An 18272-nucleotide genomic window follows, 5' to 3' on the forward strand; every position below is an offset into this window, starting at 1 on the left:
TGCACCTTCGCAAACAGAGGGTGAGAGAGATAAGGATGGAAAACAATTAACCACAAAAACAGGCTCAGGGCCAGGCCAAGCTAGTTAAAAAAAAAGAAAACAAGCCCTACCTACTAGACAAAGATCAAATGGAAGAGTCTTTTATAAAAAACATCTCACTCCCGAAGTCAACAGTCCCTGTGAACCTACCTTTAGAAAACTAAAAAACATCAAATGAAGCACCTGAACTGCCACTGCTTCAACCAACAGCAATAACGACAGAAAAATCACATAGTGACAACATAGAAACTATAACGGAGGCGGACTTGTTGAACTTATCTACCTATACAATATCAGAACTTGACAAACGAGACCCATCCAGCTCTGATGCCGACCCCACCTATGACCCAGCAACATCAGATAGCGACACAGAGACCCCAGGGGGCCGAGGACCTAGCTGGCTGAGACTACCGCTAGGTCCTGGGATCTTAAATCAAACGGGGAAATAAAAACCCGCGTAAACCCCCGGCCAACCCGCATAAGCCCCCGGCCGTGAACTGGTCTAATGGCGGCAGGCTGGCAGTTAACAGTGGGTGGCAACCAACGCCTACAACTCATGAACCATGGATGATCAAAGAGGACGTGAAGATCCAGACCAAAGGGGTTTTAGCCCAACTAGAAGTAGAAGCAACCAGAAGCCAAGACTACTCATTCAGATAATACCTGAATCGGGGAAATCGACAGCTGAACGAAGCTCTGACCCTCCCCCCCCTCCAGGACGTGGACCGACGTTAAAGCAGCCTGCCCAGACGTCGGGACTTAGACCCTTCAATCACGATGACTATCAAATTTCTCCTCTCAGAATAACTAGACCAAAAGGCAGGTCACCAGAATGTCACAAAGAAAGCCACCTTAAATCATCAAGGAAACCACATGAAAATCCAGCCGTACAGATAGTACTGGAGTGATTGATTCCATCAAACGACGGCCTAATCCTGAACAGGGCGAATGTCATATGGTTGTTTCATCATAGACCAGCCCCGAGACTCGTAACCTTGGACGACCTAATCACAATCGAATTCCGTAAAGAAGACAGAACGGACCGGGTGATTTTAGATCTGTCAAGTCAACTCATCAAACATCTATTAATAGAGGAAGCCCGGAACTTGAGACCTATGGGACATGACATGAGTTCCAAGTGGGAGGAGTCAAACAACCAGAGAATCTACCTCGAGGAAACGGATCTACCCCTCAATAGGAGAGGGGAGTCAAATATACAGATAGAGAGTACGACCACTAAAGACTCCCGGCAGAGAGCTAAGTGGGAGTACGACCGTAAGGACTCGCCAATCGGCGCCCCGAGGAGACAGACAAAAGAGGCGGAAGCTTCAGATGAAATTGGAAATGGTTAGCGGGGCTACCAGCTCAGAAAATTAACAAAAATTAACAACAAGAGTATAACGAGACCCCTCTAGTATTAGTAAGTTGGAACACCAGTGGGTTCTCCCACCTGTTTCTCAAGGAACATCTATTAACAAGGAAATACGACATCATTTGTTTGCAAGAAACATGGTTGATAGAGCCACCCATACTGGAGGGATACACCGTTCACCTAAATCCAGCGTTAAAAGGCGATCGAGGAAGACCCACGTCGTGCCTCTTAATTGCAATAAGAAACACCTTAGATCCTGGAGATGAGCAATATCCACCCTTTGACCGGTAGGATAAGTGCTGGACTGGGCAAAGATTCAAAAATATAAGCCATTATGAATGTATATTGGTACCCCGCTAACAAGAAGCGGAACAATCTCCGGCAAAAGGTGGTCGATTGGGTGGATATCAAGAGGGAAAAATGGAAAGACCCCCACTTTCCAACATGTGGTGACTTAAACGCCCACTGTTGGCCGGCCGATGTCTATGAGACCGAAGAAGAGCCATTAAGAACTACAGCCGAAGGGAAAAGGGGCCTCGAATGAAGAAAACATTTATATGTTAACAGATAACATCAGCGGCAGAAGGTCATCAAGCAACACATGGAGGGGCAAGAAGGAGGGTCAGAGCCTCGACTATATCTGTGCATCCGAAAATCTGAAGAAGGTAGTCCAGAACCTGTCATCGAAGTAAAGCTTCAAAGTGATCACAACCTCTTGAAACTAAGCAGTTTTTTTTCAACGCGAAGACCTGAACGTAGTTACACCATGGACCCTGGGGTAATCCCGGGCAGGAATCGACTGAGGGTCCGCCCTCTTCAATTAGTAGCCATAACAGGTAAACTAAATGAAGCAAGACTTGAGTCACAGGCAAACTAAATGAGGCATAGACTTTGAGTCAGTCAAGGAGGCAATTGAGAAATTAAATAACTCGAGAGCACCCGGGTCAGATGGGCTAACCAATGCCATGCTGGAAGTCAAATCCAGTAATATGGCACAAGTTTCTAATGTCCCTTTTCAGGCACAACATGGGAAGACGAGAATTACCATCATCTTGGAAAAAAGCTGTAACCATACCGATCTATAAAAAAGGAGAGAGGACAGATCCAAGTAACTACCGTCCCATAGCGTTGCTTGATGTTGTGGGAAATGCATTCGCCTCTTCGGCCTTGAAGACCCCGGGAAAGTGGTGCACTGAAACCAACCACAGGGATCCATGGCAGGCCAGGTTTATTAAGGGAGTCAGAACACCTCTGAACATCTTCCTCATTAATATTCTTAAAGCCCAGGCAGAAAGAAACAAAGGAAAGAACATCTACATGGCCTTTATTGATCTGACAGCATCTTTTGATACAGTCGATCGCCCGAGATTATGGATGAAATTGCATCAGTGGGGTTGCCCGTCTAACACACTAGAAGTGATCCAGGACTTCCACACAGGCACCTCAACGAGAATTAGAATGGATAGATCAGGCACGTTAACAAAGGAGATACAAACCAACAAAGGGTTGAAACAGGGCTGCCGACTGGCCCCAGAGCTTTTTAACTTGTTCATGTCTGACTTTGTCGACGCCTTTATCAACATCAGGTGCTTCCCGCCAAAGGTCAGAGGGGTGAAGATACAACGTGTGCTGTACGCCGATGATGTGGTCTTGTTAGACCAGACACCAGTAGGTTTGCAGCACCAACTGGAGGCCATTCAAAACTATGTGGAGCTAAACGGCCTCAACATAAATTTAAACAAATCGAGGATCATGGCCTTTGGTACAGGCCCAGGAAACCAACACAAAAGAGGCAACATTTGGCACCTAAAGGGCAAGAAAATCCCCCAGGTCATACCTAGGCGTATGCCTGAACACGAGTAGAAGCGACCTACCAAGGTTAGACCTTCTAAAATCAAAAGCAAGAAACCTAGCAAGTCAGGGCATATTGCTTTTGAAAAGATTCTGCGGCTTCTCACTAAACCTGCTTATCGCTTTCTATCATATGAAAGTACTCCCTATTTTAACATATGGAGCGGAAACAGTTTTTTTGATTGACGCCAAAAACTGGTCTGTCATCGAGGGGACATTTTGGAAGCGAGTACTGCGGGTTCCAAAAAGCACTCCCATCCAGGCTCTCCGAATGAAGCTTGGTCTAACCTCAATGAAGACCATGGTAACTTGGAAAGTACTAGCTCTGTACAGGAAATGTTTGGAAGCGCCGGAGAGAGAATGCTCTGCTATGTAAGAGAAGCTCTGTCCTGCAACGGTGATGTTACTCTATCATAGTGGCAAACAATTTGTCAAGCAATTATAGTTGAACTCGGGGAAACGTCCTGCCGAAGTATCTTGTCCAATTCCCAAACTGGTTCTCTAGGGACCAATTTATGAGAGCTAGATTAAATTTACTCCCAACTGGTGAAATATTGAGTCGCCACAGAAATGGTCTGTCCAACGCCATTTGTAGACTGTGTGAGGAACAGTCCTCAACGGAGTCACTAAAACACTTTGTACTATTTTGTCCAGCTATGTAGGAGAAAAGAACTAGCGTCATGGCAGAATTTACAGAAAAATATGATATGGCTGGAGATCAACAGAAGAATGGTGGCAGGAAGAGTTGTCAGGAAATCAAATCCCACTGACTTTGGCCTTGGTGAAATTTGTTTTAGAAATTTTTAGAAGAATTGGTGAACTTAAACCTAAAGGACAAAACTGTTAGCTGACAAACGAAGTTGATATGAAAGAATGTATATCTCATTTTAAGTGGCAAAAAGGTTTGCTATATTTTAGAACCAAATAAAGCCATGAAAAAAAAAAAAATATATATATATATATATATATATATATGCACTAGTTACTGTTGTGTGATAAACACTGGAGGATAAGAAATGTTGTGCTGTTTGCACAAGGAATACTAAGAGGGCGAGTGATATGTTATGCATGGCTAGCATCTTCAATAAACATTACAGTTTTACTCCTACATGTATTTGATTGATTTGGGATGGTTAGTGGAGTCACGGGGACTCATTTCCCTTGTGATACTTGAAAATAGTACAAAGTCCAAGCTGATTGGTTCAAATAACTCCAATCACCATCCCTAGTCACATTTTATATAGATCTGGAGCTGTTAAACCCAAATGGTAGTTTGCCGGTGTTACCAATTAAACAAAAAACAGATATCCGTGAATTGATTGAATCCGAAATGTCCAAAGGAGAACAAAATAAAAGTTATTTAAACGGAAATACCTTTCGGTTTTCCCTCCCACTGATATTTCGGACAACCCACACACCCCCATCCAGTTACTTACGTTCGCGGGCATACTTTGCTGTGTGCCGCCACCTCTGCCATCCCTCTACGACACAGGTTCCCTTCACTTGCGTGCATGGGAACTGGCGCTGCAGGGTTCTTTTTTCTTTTTAACCTTTATTATCTGGGTGCGAGGGACACCCTCACAACCCCCGATGTGATTACAGTGAACAAAGGTGCGGGGGACATTTAGATGTTTTCGAAATGTTCAGCTGTATGTTATTTTCGTACAACCGAAATTCGAACATATCTACCATTCGGTTTTTTATTGTCTGTATTTTATACGGATACCACAAAAACCTACATATTTAATAACCAAAAGAACATTATTGCAAAGGGGCAATAACCTTAATCTTAGAGTAAAGATATGAATATATATGTGTCTACTGTGCATCCAGAGTTTCGACTGGCTACCAAACTCTTGATTCTGCAGCTAAATGCCGCTGTTCTACAGTTATTATTTTTTGTAAAGGGTCTCTGTGCAGAATAATAATCTCACCCCCGTGCCAATGAAGGCTGCAAGTTTGCTCCACCAAGTAGAGACAAATATTTATGCCATGTCAGTTTCCAAATTCACCAGCCGCTAATGTTATGTACCAGCTCTTGTTGGTGTCAAGCTGTGCCAAAATTCTACACTTTAAACACAACCAGCCGTGGTAAATGCAGGTTTGTAAAACATGATAGGCTGCTAAGGCGGAGCTAGAAAAGAAGGAAGTGGAGATCTAAAAAAAAAAGTGCTTCGATAAGAAAGGTTAATCTGGAATCAGGTGTTGTAAACTGACGCTGCAAAGAAGTGCCCCGGTCAACAGATACCCAGTTCTATACATCGGAGAGCAGAGGAGCACCAAATAGAAGTATTGAGAGTGAACATTTTACCCAACTTTAACAGAAAAGTCGAAAGTAAAAAGTCAGCATCCTGTACAAATGGACAGCAACGGCTAGTGGCATATCCCTCACATGCCTGAAAAGCAGGAACAGGTCTATGGATGTTGGCAAAGTGCTTTCATGTGGACATGCTGGCACAGGGTGGGCCCCTGCTGGTATTTTAAAGTTACAGCATTCTTTTGCATGTTTTTACACAAGAGGAGGTTTCAGGCACCAACATCTGGTGAGATGAGTAGTTTATGAATAGTTTTCTCCTGCTTTATCTTCCTATCCCCAATAGCTACAACTATAAGTATGAAAAAAGCAATAATAAAAAGAAACATGAAAATATTCTAAGGATCTTGGGGTAAGAGGGAGATTGTACCACTGATGGAATGTCTGCAGTACCTGGAAAAAGGGTATCAACAAAACAATTTTAAAACATTCCGTAAACCCAGGCAGTTCAAGGCACCATATCGACAACACAATTGAAAGTGGCAGATAAACGAGGTACATATGCTCTTCCGGTTTGATGGGGCATATGTTATGGCATAGGGATTTCCTCAAAGGGGGAAATGACTAATGTCCCACAAAGCCTGTAGATGCAGATATTTTACCTTGCTACATTGGTGACATTCTATGAATGGGGATTCATGCAACTCATTGTTTTGCATCTCACATAGACAAGTGAGATTATATATCTTATATCTAACACAAAGACCAGTACACATTGTTTTTTTGTGTCTGACATCAAGACCTCAAATAACGCCACATGTCTGACCCAGATACATGCCTCAATCACTGTTTGACACTGAGAACTCAACAGTGCTTTCTCTGGCACCACATCTCATGCTGAGCCTTGTGTGATATTGGGACTTTATTAGACAATGCAGTGCATCTGACAAGACCTCCCACAATGCTGAGTGTCTGAAAATGAGAAATTACACAATGTCTTGTCTAGGAGATGTAAGTCACCTAACAATAAAGGAGGGGTCGCCATGGGCAGCGGTTGCTCTGTCTAACAGCCCCTTTTTTACTACCGGTACTGCCCTTGTGATCCCTGGGTCTGGGTTTATGGTGTCAGTGCCAAAGACAGAAAGCAAAGGTAGGGCTATTTATTAACTGTGTGTTTCAGATACTTTTCGTGAGGATGGGAGGGTTCACTCAAGGTTACAGCTGGTGTATTCTTTTAAGACTTAAACCTAAGATATTCCACTTGACTTTACTTTACCTGTATAGGTTGAAGTGCTGCATCTGTTTAGGTTTGGTTTTCTTCATTTTTCACTTTGTAATTAGAAGAATAACAATCTTGCCTATTTGTTCATTAGCATTCTACTCTGCTTCTTATCTCAAATATACTTAAGAAAATATACTAACACAAATACTTTTTTGCCCTACACTTCTAGAGCAAACATGATCCTTCTTCGTGCAGGTTTACTAAAGATAGACTTAGTGCAGGGCCTTGCTTGGAACTTGCTAAGCCTACCAAAGGCCCCGTTTATTTTATTTTTTTATTGGTAATTTATAATGCACCTATACAGCCAAACAAGTGCTATAACAAGAATGCAGGGGGCGGGAGGGTGAGAGGAAGGGGGGGAACAGGGAAGAAGATAAACAATAACATTCCTACTAAGTTGGGAGACAATTTGGAGCATTCAAGTGCAGCAACAGAAAAGAGGGGAGGAGGGGAAGTGAACATTGGGATGAGCAGAGAAGAAGGCAAAAAATAGCGTTGCTACTAGGTTGTGATACAATTTGGAGCTTGCAAGTGCAGTATCAGAATGAGGGTAGAGGGGAAGGAGAAGTGTAGTTTGGGGATGAACAGGGAAGAAGACAACAATAACGTTCCTACTAGGTCTTGACACAATTTGGAGCGTGTGATTGCAGTAACAGAGTGAGGGGAGAGGGGGAGAAGGAGAAGTGCATGACGGGGAGGGAGGGTAAAGCCAGGCGGGAGGAGAAGGGTACATTTAGGGGAAAGGGAATAGGTTCACCTGCACTTTTGGGGAGAGGGTGCACAAGGGAGTGCTTGAGCAGAAGAGAGGGAGCCAGTGGCAAGGAGTGTTTGCAGAATCTGCCAAGGCTGGAGCAACAGAGGCAATGCTGTCCATGAAATCTCTGGTGGAGCAGGGGAAAAACTTTTTGGGATGAGACTCACCAGAGGTGATGAGGGAGAGGAAGAGGAGAGAAGGGGAGAGGAGGGCCAAGAGAGGCTTTAGAGCGGGTGAGGGAGAAGCAAGAAGCAACTTCAACACAACAGCAATGCAACCATCTAGATTCAATTGTCCAGGATAAAGGGAAAAAGCCTAGGGTTCAACATACAGCAGAAAACGCAAAAAAAACTAAATGCAAGTTTCCTCGAAGAGGGAAAAATTCCTAGGGTTCAACATACAGCAGAAAAAGCAAAAACACCTAGATGCGAGATTCCTGGATAGGGCCTACGTGCCCAAGATGGGCAACATACAATTGTGGGGGACATACAGCCGACTAAAGCATTGGCAAAAGGAGTAATGAGAGAGGTGGGGCAGTTTAAAAGGAAGCAGTAATGGCTGTTCCCCCTGGCCACACCTTTCTTATCTTATCAGTCGCTGCTGGTTGACGGCTGTGCTGCACCGGCGAAGACAGGCAAACTGTCTGGAGCTGCCCTTTGTCTCGGGACCCTTAGCCGCGGGAGCTGCACAGGCGGGTGGGGGGCTGCCCTGGAGGCTGTACTAATGAGTAGGTTGGAGGCCAATGGGGGCAGGGGTAAAAAGACACCACACAACAGTAGGAAGGAAGGTGGAGAACGAACGCAGGAGTGCAGAAAAGCAGAAGAAAAGACACCAGAAAAGACAAAAAGCAGAAAAGGGGTTAGGGACACACACACACACACAGGGTCTCCACTCACCTGCGCTGCAAGATGGGAAATGGAGTGCAGGGGGGCCTGAGAAGGAAAGCACTCGCAGTGGCCAGAGGCCAATGGGGGTATGGCTAAGGGGAGGTGGAAAAAGACACCACACGGAAGCGGGAAGAGGAGGGGGAGAATGAGTGTAGGAGTGCGGAAAAGCAGAAGAAAAGGCACCAGAAAGGACAAAAAGCAGAAACTAGGAGAAGGGTGGACACACAAAGGGTCTCCACTCACCTGCATTCCAAGATGGGAAATTGTAACTCACCAACCGGTGGTTGCTCAAGACTGTGAGACACGTCTATCTAGTTCAGATTTTTGAATGTAGAGCTCGGGTTGGAGCCTCCATCCGAGCCTCCTCTCTATGAGGGAATAAGATCTTTTCAATGATATGGTTCTCTACTGAGATGAACAGTACAAAGGGCCTGATCACTTAAAAGAGCGGGGAGAACGCACCGCCACGGAAGCATTTGTAATGGAAAAAAGAGGTCATGATGAACAAGTGAAAGTTAAGTGAAGTAACACTACCTCCTTTCTCTGGATATACCTGGTATGTCCTTCCCCAGACCAGCTACTAGGAACACCAGGGCCCCCTTCCTACCTGTAATAGAAAGAAATGCTATTGAATCCAATAGATCCCCCCAGAGCAAAATGCCAAAGATAGGGATTGTGTCTTACCACTAGGCGTACTGGTCTTGCTTTGAAGAAGACAACGACAAGTATAAAATAACAAAAGGGGAAGGTTAGTAAGGGCACTATCCCCGGGCGGAACGAGGAGCGCTCTAGAGACGGGGTTGTGCACTCTCAGCGTAGCGTCCTTTGTGCACTGATTACAAGTGGATCAGTTCCAGTACAGGCGGACCAAAGGTAATGGTAAGATGGCAGGTCCCAGGTTTCCTAGCAACAGAAGTCAGGATGGTAGTGCAGTGGTATAGCAATTGAAGACAAGGTTACCAATATCCAATGAAAAAGGAAGGTTAGTTACTCGCGTGTCCAAAAATCCTCAGTTGAATTGTGGACTTAGATCAGGCAAACAGTGTTGGCTAATTAGAGTAGCGCATGTGGCTGAAGGGAGGAAAATGGCAGAAGTCAGGTCCCGAACTGAGGCACTGTTAATAAGCAAGGACTAAGGAATTAAGGAACGGAGTGTCTGTATGTAGACGTCGGAATCCAAAACGAATGGGCAGATCAATCCATAAAGAAGCCAGGGGTTCGGTACACAGGCGGGCGGCTGTAAGGTTATGACGAAAGCAGAAACAGTCCGTAGTGAATTGCAGAATGGTCCGTTACACAGGCGATCGACTTTCCAAAACATGGCGTTGAACAAGGGAGTCCATGGAAAAGCAAAGAGTCGGTAACGGGATATCGAAGGTAGTTGAAGACGGAACTTCAGAAGGCAGCAACTTCAATTAGAAGCAGTGAAGTAAGTGAATTTGAGGCTTATGAAGGTGGAGTTCCGTGTACCAGACAACGTCAGGATTCGACGTAGAACACCTGACCTATACCCAAGGCAGCATGGGTAATGTAGTTCTTATGGAACCCGCAGCCGTGAGTTCCACAGTTTCCACCGGGTCAGGAATGGTGCAATGTAACGCTGCACCCTGTGAGGAAGGGCAATGGCTCTATGTTTTGCCCCAGGGTGAGCTCGAGTTTATCTCCTGCGTGACACGGAGGAGACCCGCAGTCGCCCGCGAGCAAGGCGAAGTGTAACAGAAATGCAGTTTACTGAAGTCTGACTTTAAACATCAAATTTGATCGAAGTGGAAACCGTTTGCCTGTTTTTTGTGATTTAACAAGATGTTTATTACACAAACATTACAGGCACTTGTAAATAGCTGCTAAGATGCTGCATCATCCCCAAATCCCTTATGTTATATTAGTCTACAGGATTGTGTACACGGGCCAAAGTACAGGTTTCCATTAACACAGTAGGACCACTATATATCCTAAGCATACAGCCCCCTCGAGTGGTGACAACAGGCGAAGCTACGCAAATTGTACACTGTATTTCTAAGGCAACAGCTCCCTCTAGCTGAGCATTCTGTGTGTTTGGGGATATTCTACAGCGCATGATGGCATCGGACAAACATACATCTGGCCTTTTAGAGTATATGATGAAGTGCTCTGTGCAATCACACTCACTTAGATCCGACCAAACGTTCAACAACTTCAGAAAGAATACCATAAAATGGCTCACCGAGAATGCAACATAAATGGCACTCTACCTCTCGCACCTCCACTTGTACTCTACCTGACTTGCTATTTTGTTCGCCATTGAGTTGACTGTTTGGTGGCGCTATATCTGCACTTGTACTTGTCTCACCTGTAGAGCCAAAAAACTGCCTACTCTGTAACTTGCGTGTTCTGTAACTTGTAACTTCTGTAACCAAGCTGTAAACTTCCTTGTCTCTTGCGCCCTGCTACCTCAGGGTCCGGTGCGTATAACAAATAAATAAACAAACAAACAAACAAACAAAAACAAGCAAAATAAAAAATCAACAGTTATTTCCTCCATGCTCATGTGATAAGGCCTGGGGCAAGGTGGATCAGAGAAAAGAAGGAATCCGAACAGAAGTGGCGGGTAAGGAGAGAAGAGTTGTGGAGGAGCTGCAGAGCAAACCTGAGTGGGGCAGATTAAGAGAAACCAGGTTGCGCAGACACATTTTGCAGAATCTGCGAATGTCAGATACCGATCCGGAAAGCAGATCTGAGTCCTCGACACCAGCAGAAGGCCTCAAAGAAGAAGCCAGGTGCATATAGAAGAGCCGCCAGTGCAACTCCCGGGCAAGGGGAAGACAAACAAGTGCAGGAAGACAGGTGGATGGAAATGCGCAGGATATGGGACCAAAGTGGGAGAGCAGTTTTCAGATCCCTGAAGGGTCAGAAAGGTAGAAACAAAGAGAATGCCATGCTGCAGAGAGTATGCATATGGGGAATTGAACGAAAGGAAGTATTGTGACGCATGGAACCCAATGGGAACGATCCTGGTGCGCACTGAGAAAATGATTGGAAGGAGAAACAGTGCATGCTAGAACTTGGGTGGGAGGATGATTCTAAAGCTGATGAAAAGTGAATGGATAAATGCTGGAACCAAGAGAGAACATCTGTAGAGTGTTTTCAGAAAGTAAATAAAAAGAAAAATGATGAATGTTCAACTCTATACAGGTACCCAAAGATGTTGAGAAAATATGCAAAACTAGGAACAATGAATACACGAACAAGAATTCAAGTTCTCAAACACAGCGAGAAAATAAGTGAAAGGAGGAACAATGCATATTGGAACTTGAAGTTCATGTACCCAGAGCCCTTGAGAAAAGGGTTGAAAGGGGAAATAGCATGCTAAGGTATTTAATTGCCAATGGTCGCAAGAGGGCTCCAGTGCTGCGGGTAATTAACCATGAATAACAGAAGTGATGCATACTGCAATCAGAAGGCCAAATGCCACAGAGACATTAAATAAACCATTAACATGGGGAAACTATGCACACTGGGACTTGAAAGCAAAATCCCCACAAACATTATAGTACAATTAAAAGGATTGTACAGGGACACGTTGCATGTTGGAACATGCAATCAAAGTCCCCAAAGACATTTCAAAAACGGACCATTAAGAAAATAAGTTAATGTTGTGACATGAAGTCATGGTCAATGAGATATCGAAGAAATGGGTCAATAAGAGAAACATTGCATGCTGGGACTTGAGGGTAAAGTCCCCAGAGGCATTTAAGAAACTGATCATTAAGGAAGACATTGCATGCTGGGACTTGTAGACAGAATACCCAGAGACATTTACAAAACTGATGATGATTAACATAAACGTTGTTTGCAGTAACCTAAGGCCAAAGAACCCCGAGGCATATAAGAAACTCATGTTTAATAGAAACATTAAGTTCTGGGGTCAAATTCCCCAGGGAAATAAGAAACTGATCATTTTTATCTCATGCTCAGTCTGTCCAACTATGTCCAAATCAGTTACATCTTTATACGTAAAGCCTGTTAAGGAGGATATAGACTGGAGTTCAAGCTACCCAGTTTTCTTGCTAAACTCCAACATGAAAATATATGGCAAGATTCTCCCTAACAGACTCATTTGGGTCTTTGCAGATTTGTATTTGTAGCTATATATAGTGCAAACCTAGCAACGCAGCGCTGTAAATCAACATATGTGTTATGGTGTAAGGGGTTACAATATAAAATGGGATGTTCCAGCCATGGGGGCGAGTTGTGAAGCAGGAACACATGGAGCATAGGCAGCAGCTAGGTATGGAGTGTAGAATAAGATCTTTAGTTCTTTCTTGAACTGCTACTGGCGTGATCCGGACTGACACTGGGATGGTGTTCCAGTAGGGAGGGGAGTAGCAAAAGAAGGCCTGTTTCTTGGTTTTCCTTGCGTGTCAGTTTCATCTTGAGCCTAGCGACAGCCTTACTCCTGGAGGAGCATGGCCCAACTGAGCTACAGTGTTTTGCTGATAGGTAGGCAGGTGTGCGAGCAGTGGTTGCCGTACAGGGAATGCAGCCGGTCTTAAAGGGTACTCTTACTGGGATAGGAAGCCTGTGCAGCTCCTTCAGGGTGGGTATATGTGATTGAATTTCTTGTTGTGAGTTGCATTGCAAGTGTGCAGGCAATATCTATGGGAACACTAATGAGGAGTGTCTTTCCCTGATGATTGTGTGAGATTACTAGGGCCTGGACTGTGGTACTTAAGTCTCTGGGTTGAAGGAGGGGGTTTAACTTTCAGAGAAATGTTAGCTGTTACCTAACAGTTTTGGCCTTTTGTTGATATGTTGTTGAAAGTTGAGAGTGCTGCCTATATTGAAACCAAGTGATCTGCCTGTCAGGGGCAGGTGAGGTGTGAAACTGTAAAGGTCCATATCGTTTAGCCAACCTTGAATAGTATCCTGCATAGATGAACGAGTAAGATTTTTCCAATGTATGGGAGGCTAGTGATCGGTCAGTATATAAAGTGAGTTTTTTTAGGATGGGCAGATTAGACCTATTTTTAGGGTGCTTGGGGAAATGCCTTGTGTGATTGAGGCATTAAATATTTTGGGGTGGTGTATGAGGGTAACCACCTTGATCTGCTTTAACAAAGATCCTTAGATTTAAAACAGAGCCATAAATGGGATAAATATGGATGACAATATTCAGATTATTCTTAACATCATAGGAACATGGAGCAAAGATAAAAAACAGGTCGCGCTCCTTAGCCTTGATGCAAACAATGTCCTGGAGTGCAAACGCTGGGAGTTTGCTAAATCAGCGCTATGAGAATTTTACTTTGGCTCCCACACTACAAGATTTCCTTGAGCTAATTTCTCACACTGGTAGACTAAATTCAGGGTAAACAAAAGCCTAACTGAAAAAAAAATCCCATTCAATGAGGAACGTGTCATGGATGCCTAATCTCCCAATCAATCTTTGTATTAAGTATGAAAACATTTGTTCAGGAGAGAGAACACAATCAAATTCAGTGCCATCAAGCTCCCAAATCTTCAGAAAATTGGCACTGTATGCAGATCATGCCAGCTTGATATTAAAAAATATACAACAATATCGCCCCTTGTCCGTCAATGTTTTCTTTTTGCTATTACAAATATAGAGGACTTAACATTACAGAAAATCAAAAGAAATCATGCTCTTTGCCCATCTAGTTGGTATAAATGGGATCAATCCAAAGTTAAATGTCTGGGTATCAACATTAACTGTTTACAATATTAATCAACTTTGGACAGAGCTTGAAAACGATCTACTCAAATGGTACAAGTAGATGACTCCTGGCTATGCAGAATAGTAGCGCTGAAGATGTACTTGGTGCCGAGATTGTTTTCCGTTTACCAAACCTGCAAACAAATGGCTCAATTCCCAAAACACATTCTACTTCATTTGTGAAAGTAACATACCCAGATCCCACATGGGGACTTGTTTTGTGCCACCATCATCAGAGGGCTTGGCGCCCGAAATATAAAGAAGTACCACATGAAATTCCAACAAAAGATAGCATGTGCAAGTGCAATTCCTCTGTCTTCAAGCTGGAAAAGTTCTCGTTTTTACTGATCCAGATTAGGACTTGCCCAAGTGCACTCCACAAGCAGTTAATTTAACCATGGCCCATAGGGATTGCATAAGTAATTAACTACTTGCATGGGTTAAATGCTCACTCTCCGGAGAACTATGTGTTAGCCCTTTCTTGAACAGCTGTATGCTTGCAGTGCTCTTCAGTGACGAAACAGGCATCACATATTCCACTCCTGCCTTTTATCCCCTCTCACCTCAACAGAACTTTAATTTGTAATTACCTGATCCCCTTTTACATTCCTCTGCAGACTAAGGTCTGGATACCCCACTTGAGGGCACAATACGCCACTTTCCGGATGAGCCTTTGCATTAATAGACCACTACAGTGGTGACTGCCGCAGTGAAAAAACCAATAGCATAATATTAGTAAGTACTCTGGCATGAACACCAACACTTTTGTTTTACAGGTTGTGAATGTCACCAGTTATAGGAAGAAGAAATGGTGCTTTGAATGTACAATTGTTCTTCTCACTGAAATGGTCCCTGTATTTCTGCGTGGCCATTAAGGGAAGCACTTCCTGTTAGGACTTGAAGTTGGTAGTTCCCAGAAACCTTAATATAATTCGTTCACAGAGAAACTCATAAGCAGAACATTAAAAGATAAGCTGCTAACAGAGATTAGAAAGCCTCTATGTAGGATTGAGAAGAGCAAGATCCCCAAGACTGCGAGGCAGAACCCCTATAACAGAGCCAGCGACAAGCTATTGTGTTCGGAACTACCTGAAAAAACATAATTGTAATATAACCACTGAACTCTACCTTGGGTTTGGCGACATCATTTTGAGTTTGCCATAATTGATATTTTCTCTAAAGTAGAGTTTGTGTGTGCCTTGCAATTAAAATCAGTTTGTGAACTGCACTGTACATTCAACTTCATATAATTGTGCGGATTCTCACGTCTTGTAAAAGATGTCTCTTTCTATACTGTTTTAAAAGGGAATAAATCCAAGGCTGTTTACTACCAGGAAAATGTGCCCTGCCATTTATGTGCATCTGACAATAAGGCCTTGAACTGTAATTCAAGCAGGAACATGCCAAGGCGGCAAGTTTCAAAATCCTACTGCATACTTTATCCCCTCATACTGTCTTGTCATACAACAAACAACCCTTCACCCATGCTTCTTAGTGTATCAAATTTCGATATATGCTGCATTTTAGTCAACATTTGCTGCTGTTGATTATAGAAAAAAGTGTGTACACTTAATATTCTGGTCTTGTTAGTGTGCTCCTTCTGTAATGACATTAGTACTACAATGGCAGGTGCTCACGTAAACCCATCTGACCTAAGTGAGCGCCAAGCAATTTGGACATATTGTGCAATTGTTTTCATGTTTTGTCTATTTCACTGGTGCAATTGGGCATCCCTAAAACTATACTGAGTCCTTAATGAACGCCTTGTATCCAACACTCTTGCATCCTGCTTTGAACTCAGCACAAATATAGAAATAGGCATTGAAGCAGCAATAAGGCACATAATAAGCATTAGATGTAATAAGAATGTCAAGCACTGAGGAAGTCAAAAATACATGCAACCTGATCGGTGCCCTATCTTCACTTTCAAGTTGGAGCTAGGGTCAACTCACTCGTTAGTCCTTTTGGATTTGTCCAAGAATAGGTGTTCAATAGGAAGAACGATCTGACCCAGGAACTTATCAAATCCCCTGTGAGACTTGTGCATAATGGTCAGTTTAAGGTCCCCCAAACGACTTGTCCCAGGGGGCAACCAGAACGTGCATTCCTCTTTCCATTCTGGTCCCAGGCTTTGATGGATCACTGAGGTCTGGAACTTCTGATCTTGTAGCTGCATTATGCAGTACGGATTGCTTGTCCCTATACTCCCCCTTGCTCGTAGGGATCTCGCTTGCAGGACTGTCACTCGCATGTGGGTTGGATGCCATTCTTTGTCCAAATCTGAAGTTCCCCTATAACAAACCATAGAGCAGTCAAACAGTTAGACAACAGCATTTAAGTACGGACTGATAAGATATATGCACATTGAGTCATGGGGGAAACTGGGGCTAAAAGGAAGAAAGGAGATTATGGCACAGGTTCTGGATAATGGAACTAGCCTTTCCTTGAGATAGTCACTTCTGAAGGCAGCAATCACAAGCTAAAATCGGATGAGTGCAGCTTTTGAGGCCAAAGGAAAAACTACTGTTACAGAATGGACTTACTACTTCTTTTGGCTACATTGAAAGTTGCAGTCCAACTAAACACATTAAAATAATGTAAATTCAAAATACACCAATTCGAATCTACTCTTTACATTTGAGACCAACAAACATTCGACATATATATACTTTGCGAAAGTTCATATTTCGCCATGTCTTATATCTGTTAAAGCAACACACGCACACATGCTGTCTGCAGTACCCAATCCTTGTGCCAGATTATCAAAACCACCCTTACAATAGGTTGCTTGAGGTCAGGGCGGCCCTCTTAACAAACGGGACTTTAATACTAAGTTTTTAGTTTCTAAAACCTACACACAAATCTGTTTTTTTATGAAGTTTGCCGCTGTAAATACATGTACTCATTGGCAGATGTAATATTAATTTAAGCTCTGTGGAAAAAGTACTGTGGGTTGTAAGTATCAGTACCCTATGAACCTTGGCCGCCCACACGATGCAACCATTTCACTGCTGTATACACGAAGGCTTCTCTCTAGGCTGACAGGTGTGAGTGGAAGTGACGCTATAGAGTGTGGACTTTCAATATGGGTGAAATGCACTACAGGAATGAGTCTCTTTATGTTTGGCGGGGTTACAACTTCCTATGGGATGGGGTCCTCTGGTTCAGTCTCTACTGACGAGTAGGCAGTTTAGGAGGGGCTCTCTATGGGTGGGGGACTTTCTCCTTCAATGCGTGTGTAGCTGCAACAGGCAGGAATGGTGTATAAAGTTATCCTTTGGGAAGAATGTCTTTTTGGGCGATGGCCACTTTAAAGTGTGTTTAATAGAGGAGCTCTCAAGTTTTTTGACGACCGTCTTCTCCATCAGATTCTAAAAGCGGGCTCTTCTTAGCCTTCAAGTGTTTTAAGAGGCCCTTCCTCTAAGGTGGATGCGAGTTGAGGTCGCCCAATGACTTACGTTATCTGCACATCTGTATTGGGGCCTTCGCTTAGGTTGGGTGCGGTGGGTAGTCGGGATTGGTGTATCTATTATCTCTCTCCGGGGTTCTTTTCGGGAGTAATAGGAGCTAAAGCACTCGTTCGCTGCCGGGAAAGGGCTGCGTAATATCGGGGATGGTGCTCTATTTCTTGGTGTGTCAGTGAGCCTTACTTCTGGTTCTACCTGCCCAAGATACCCTCTTTCCTGTGTCCTCACCCCGGGCTGCGGTCCCCGCTCGGCTCCATGCTGCTACTCTTGCCTGATAGGACCCCACCACTGCCTCCCCTGCCCCCCGCCCCCCCTCCCCCGCATCGCCTGCACGCCGCTCTGTGACGTCAACCGCAAAGGGCCTCTCGGGAAACGTTTACCGGGTTGAGCAGAACGTGCAGAATCATGTACCGAGCAGCGCATGCGTAGAGTGAGGGGGCAGGGCGTGTAGACGTGGCGCTGCACGTGCTAGACAGAGCAGGCGAGTGCGTACGCAGCAAACGAGAAAGCACGTGGCTGATTCTGGATCACGGGGGTGGAGCGATGTTTAATAGGGGCGAGATACTACCAACTTTAAGGTGTAGGTGACTAAGCTGAAACGTTTTTGTGTCTATAGTAATATAACTCGTTTAGGGGAGACACCTCTGCCCCTT

At 44.1% G+C, this 18272-nt stretch overlaps 1 protein-coding gene across 1 annotated transcript in view; it reads right to left on the reverse strand.

The window, feature by feature from the left end:
- The window catches only part of LOC138580756 (rab11 family-interacting protein 1-like), a 502615-nt gene extending 484673 nt beyond the window's left edge, over positions 1 to 17942 (reverse strand). Inside the window, exons 1-2 of the mRNA XM_069651545.1 lie at positions 17848 to 17942; positions 16105 to 16443 (exon numbers count right to left, since the gene is read on the reverse strand). Of these exons, the coding sequence (XP_069507646.1) occupies positions 16105 to 16443; positions 17848 to 17876 (368 nt within the window). The 5' untranslated portion in view covers positions 17877 to 17942. The remainder of the gene's footprint in view (positions 1 to 16104; positions 16444 to 17847) is intronic.
- Positions 17943 to 18272: the final 330 nt, after the last annotated feature.

Source organism: Ambystoma mexicanum, chromosome 3p (genome assembly GCF_040938575.1).
Source record: "Ambystoma mexicanum isolate Mex_15411 chromosome 3p, UKY_AmexF1_1, whole genome shotgun sequence".
Taxonomy (NCBI): domain Eukaryota; kingdom Metazoa; phylum Chordata; class Amphibia; order Caudata; family Ambystomatidae; genus Ambystoma; species Ambystoma mexicanum.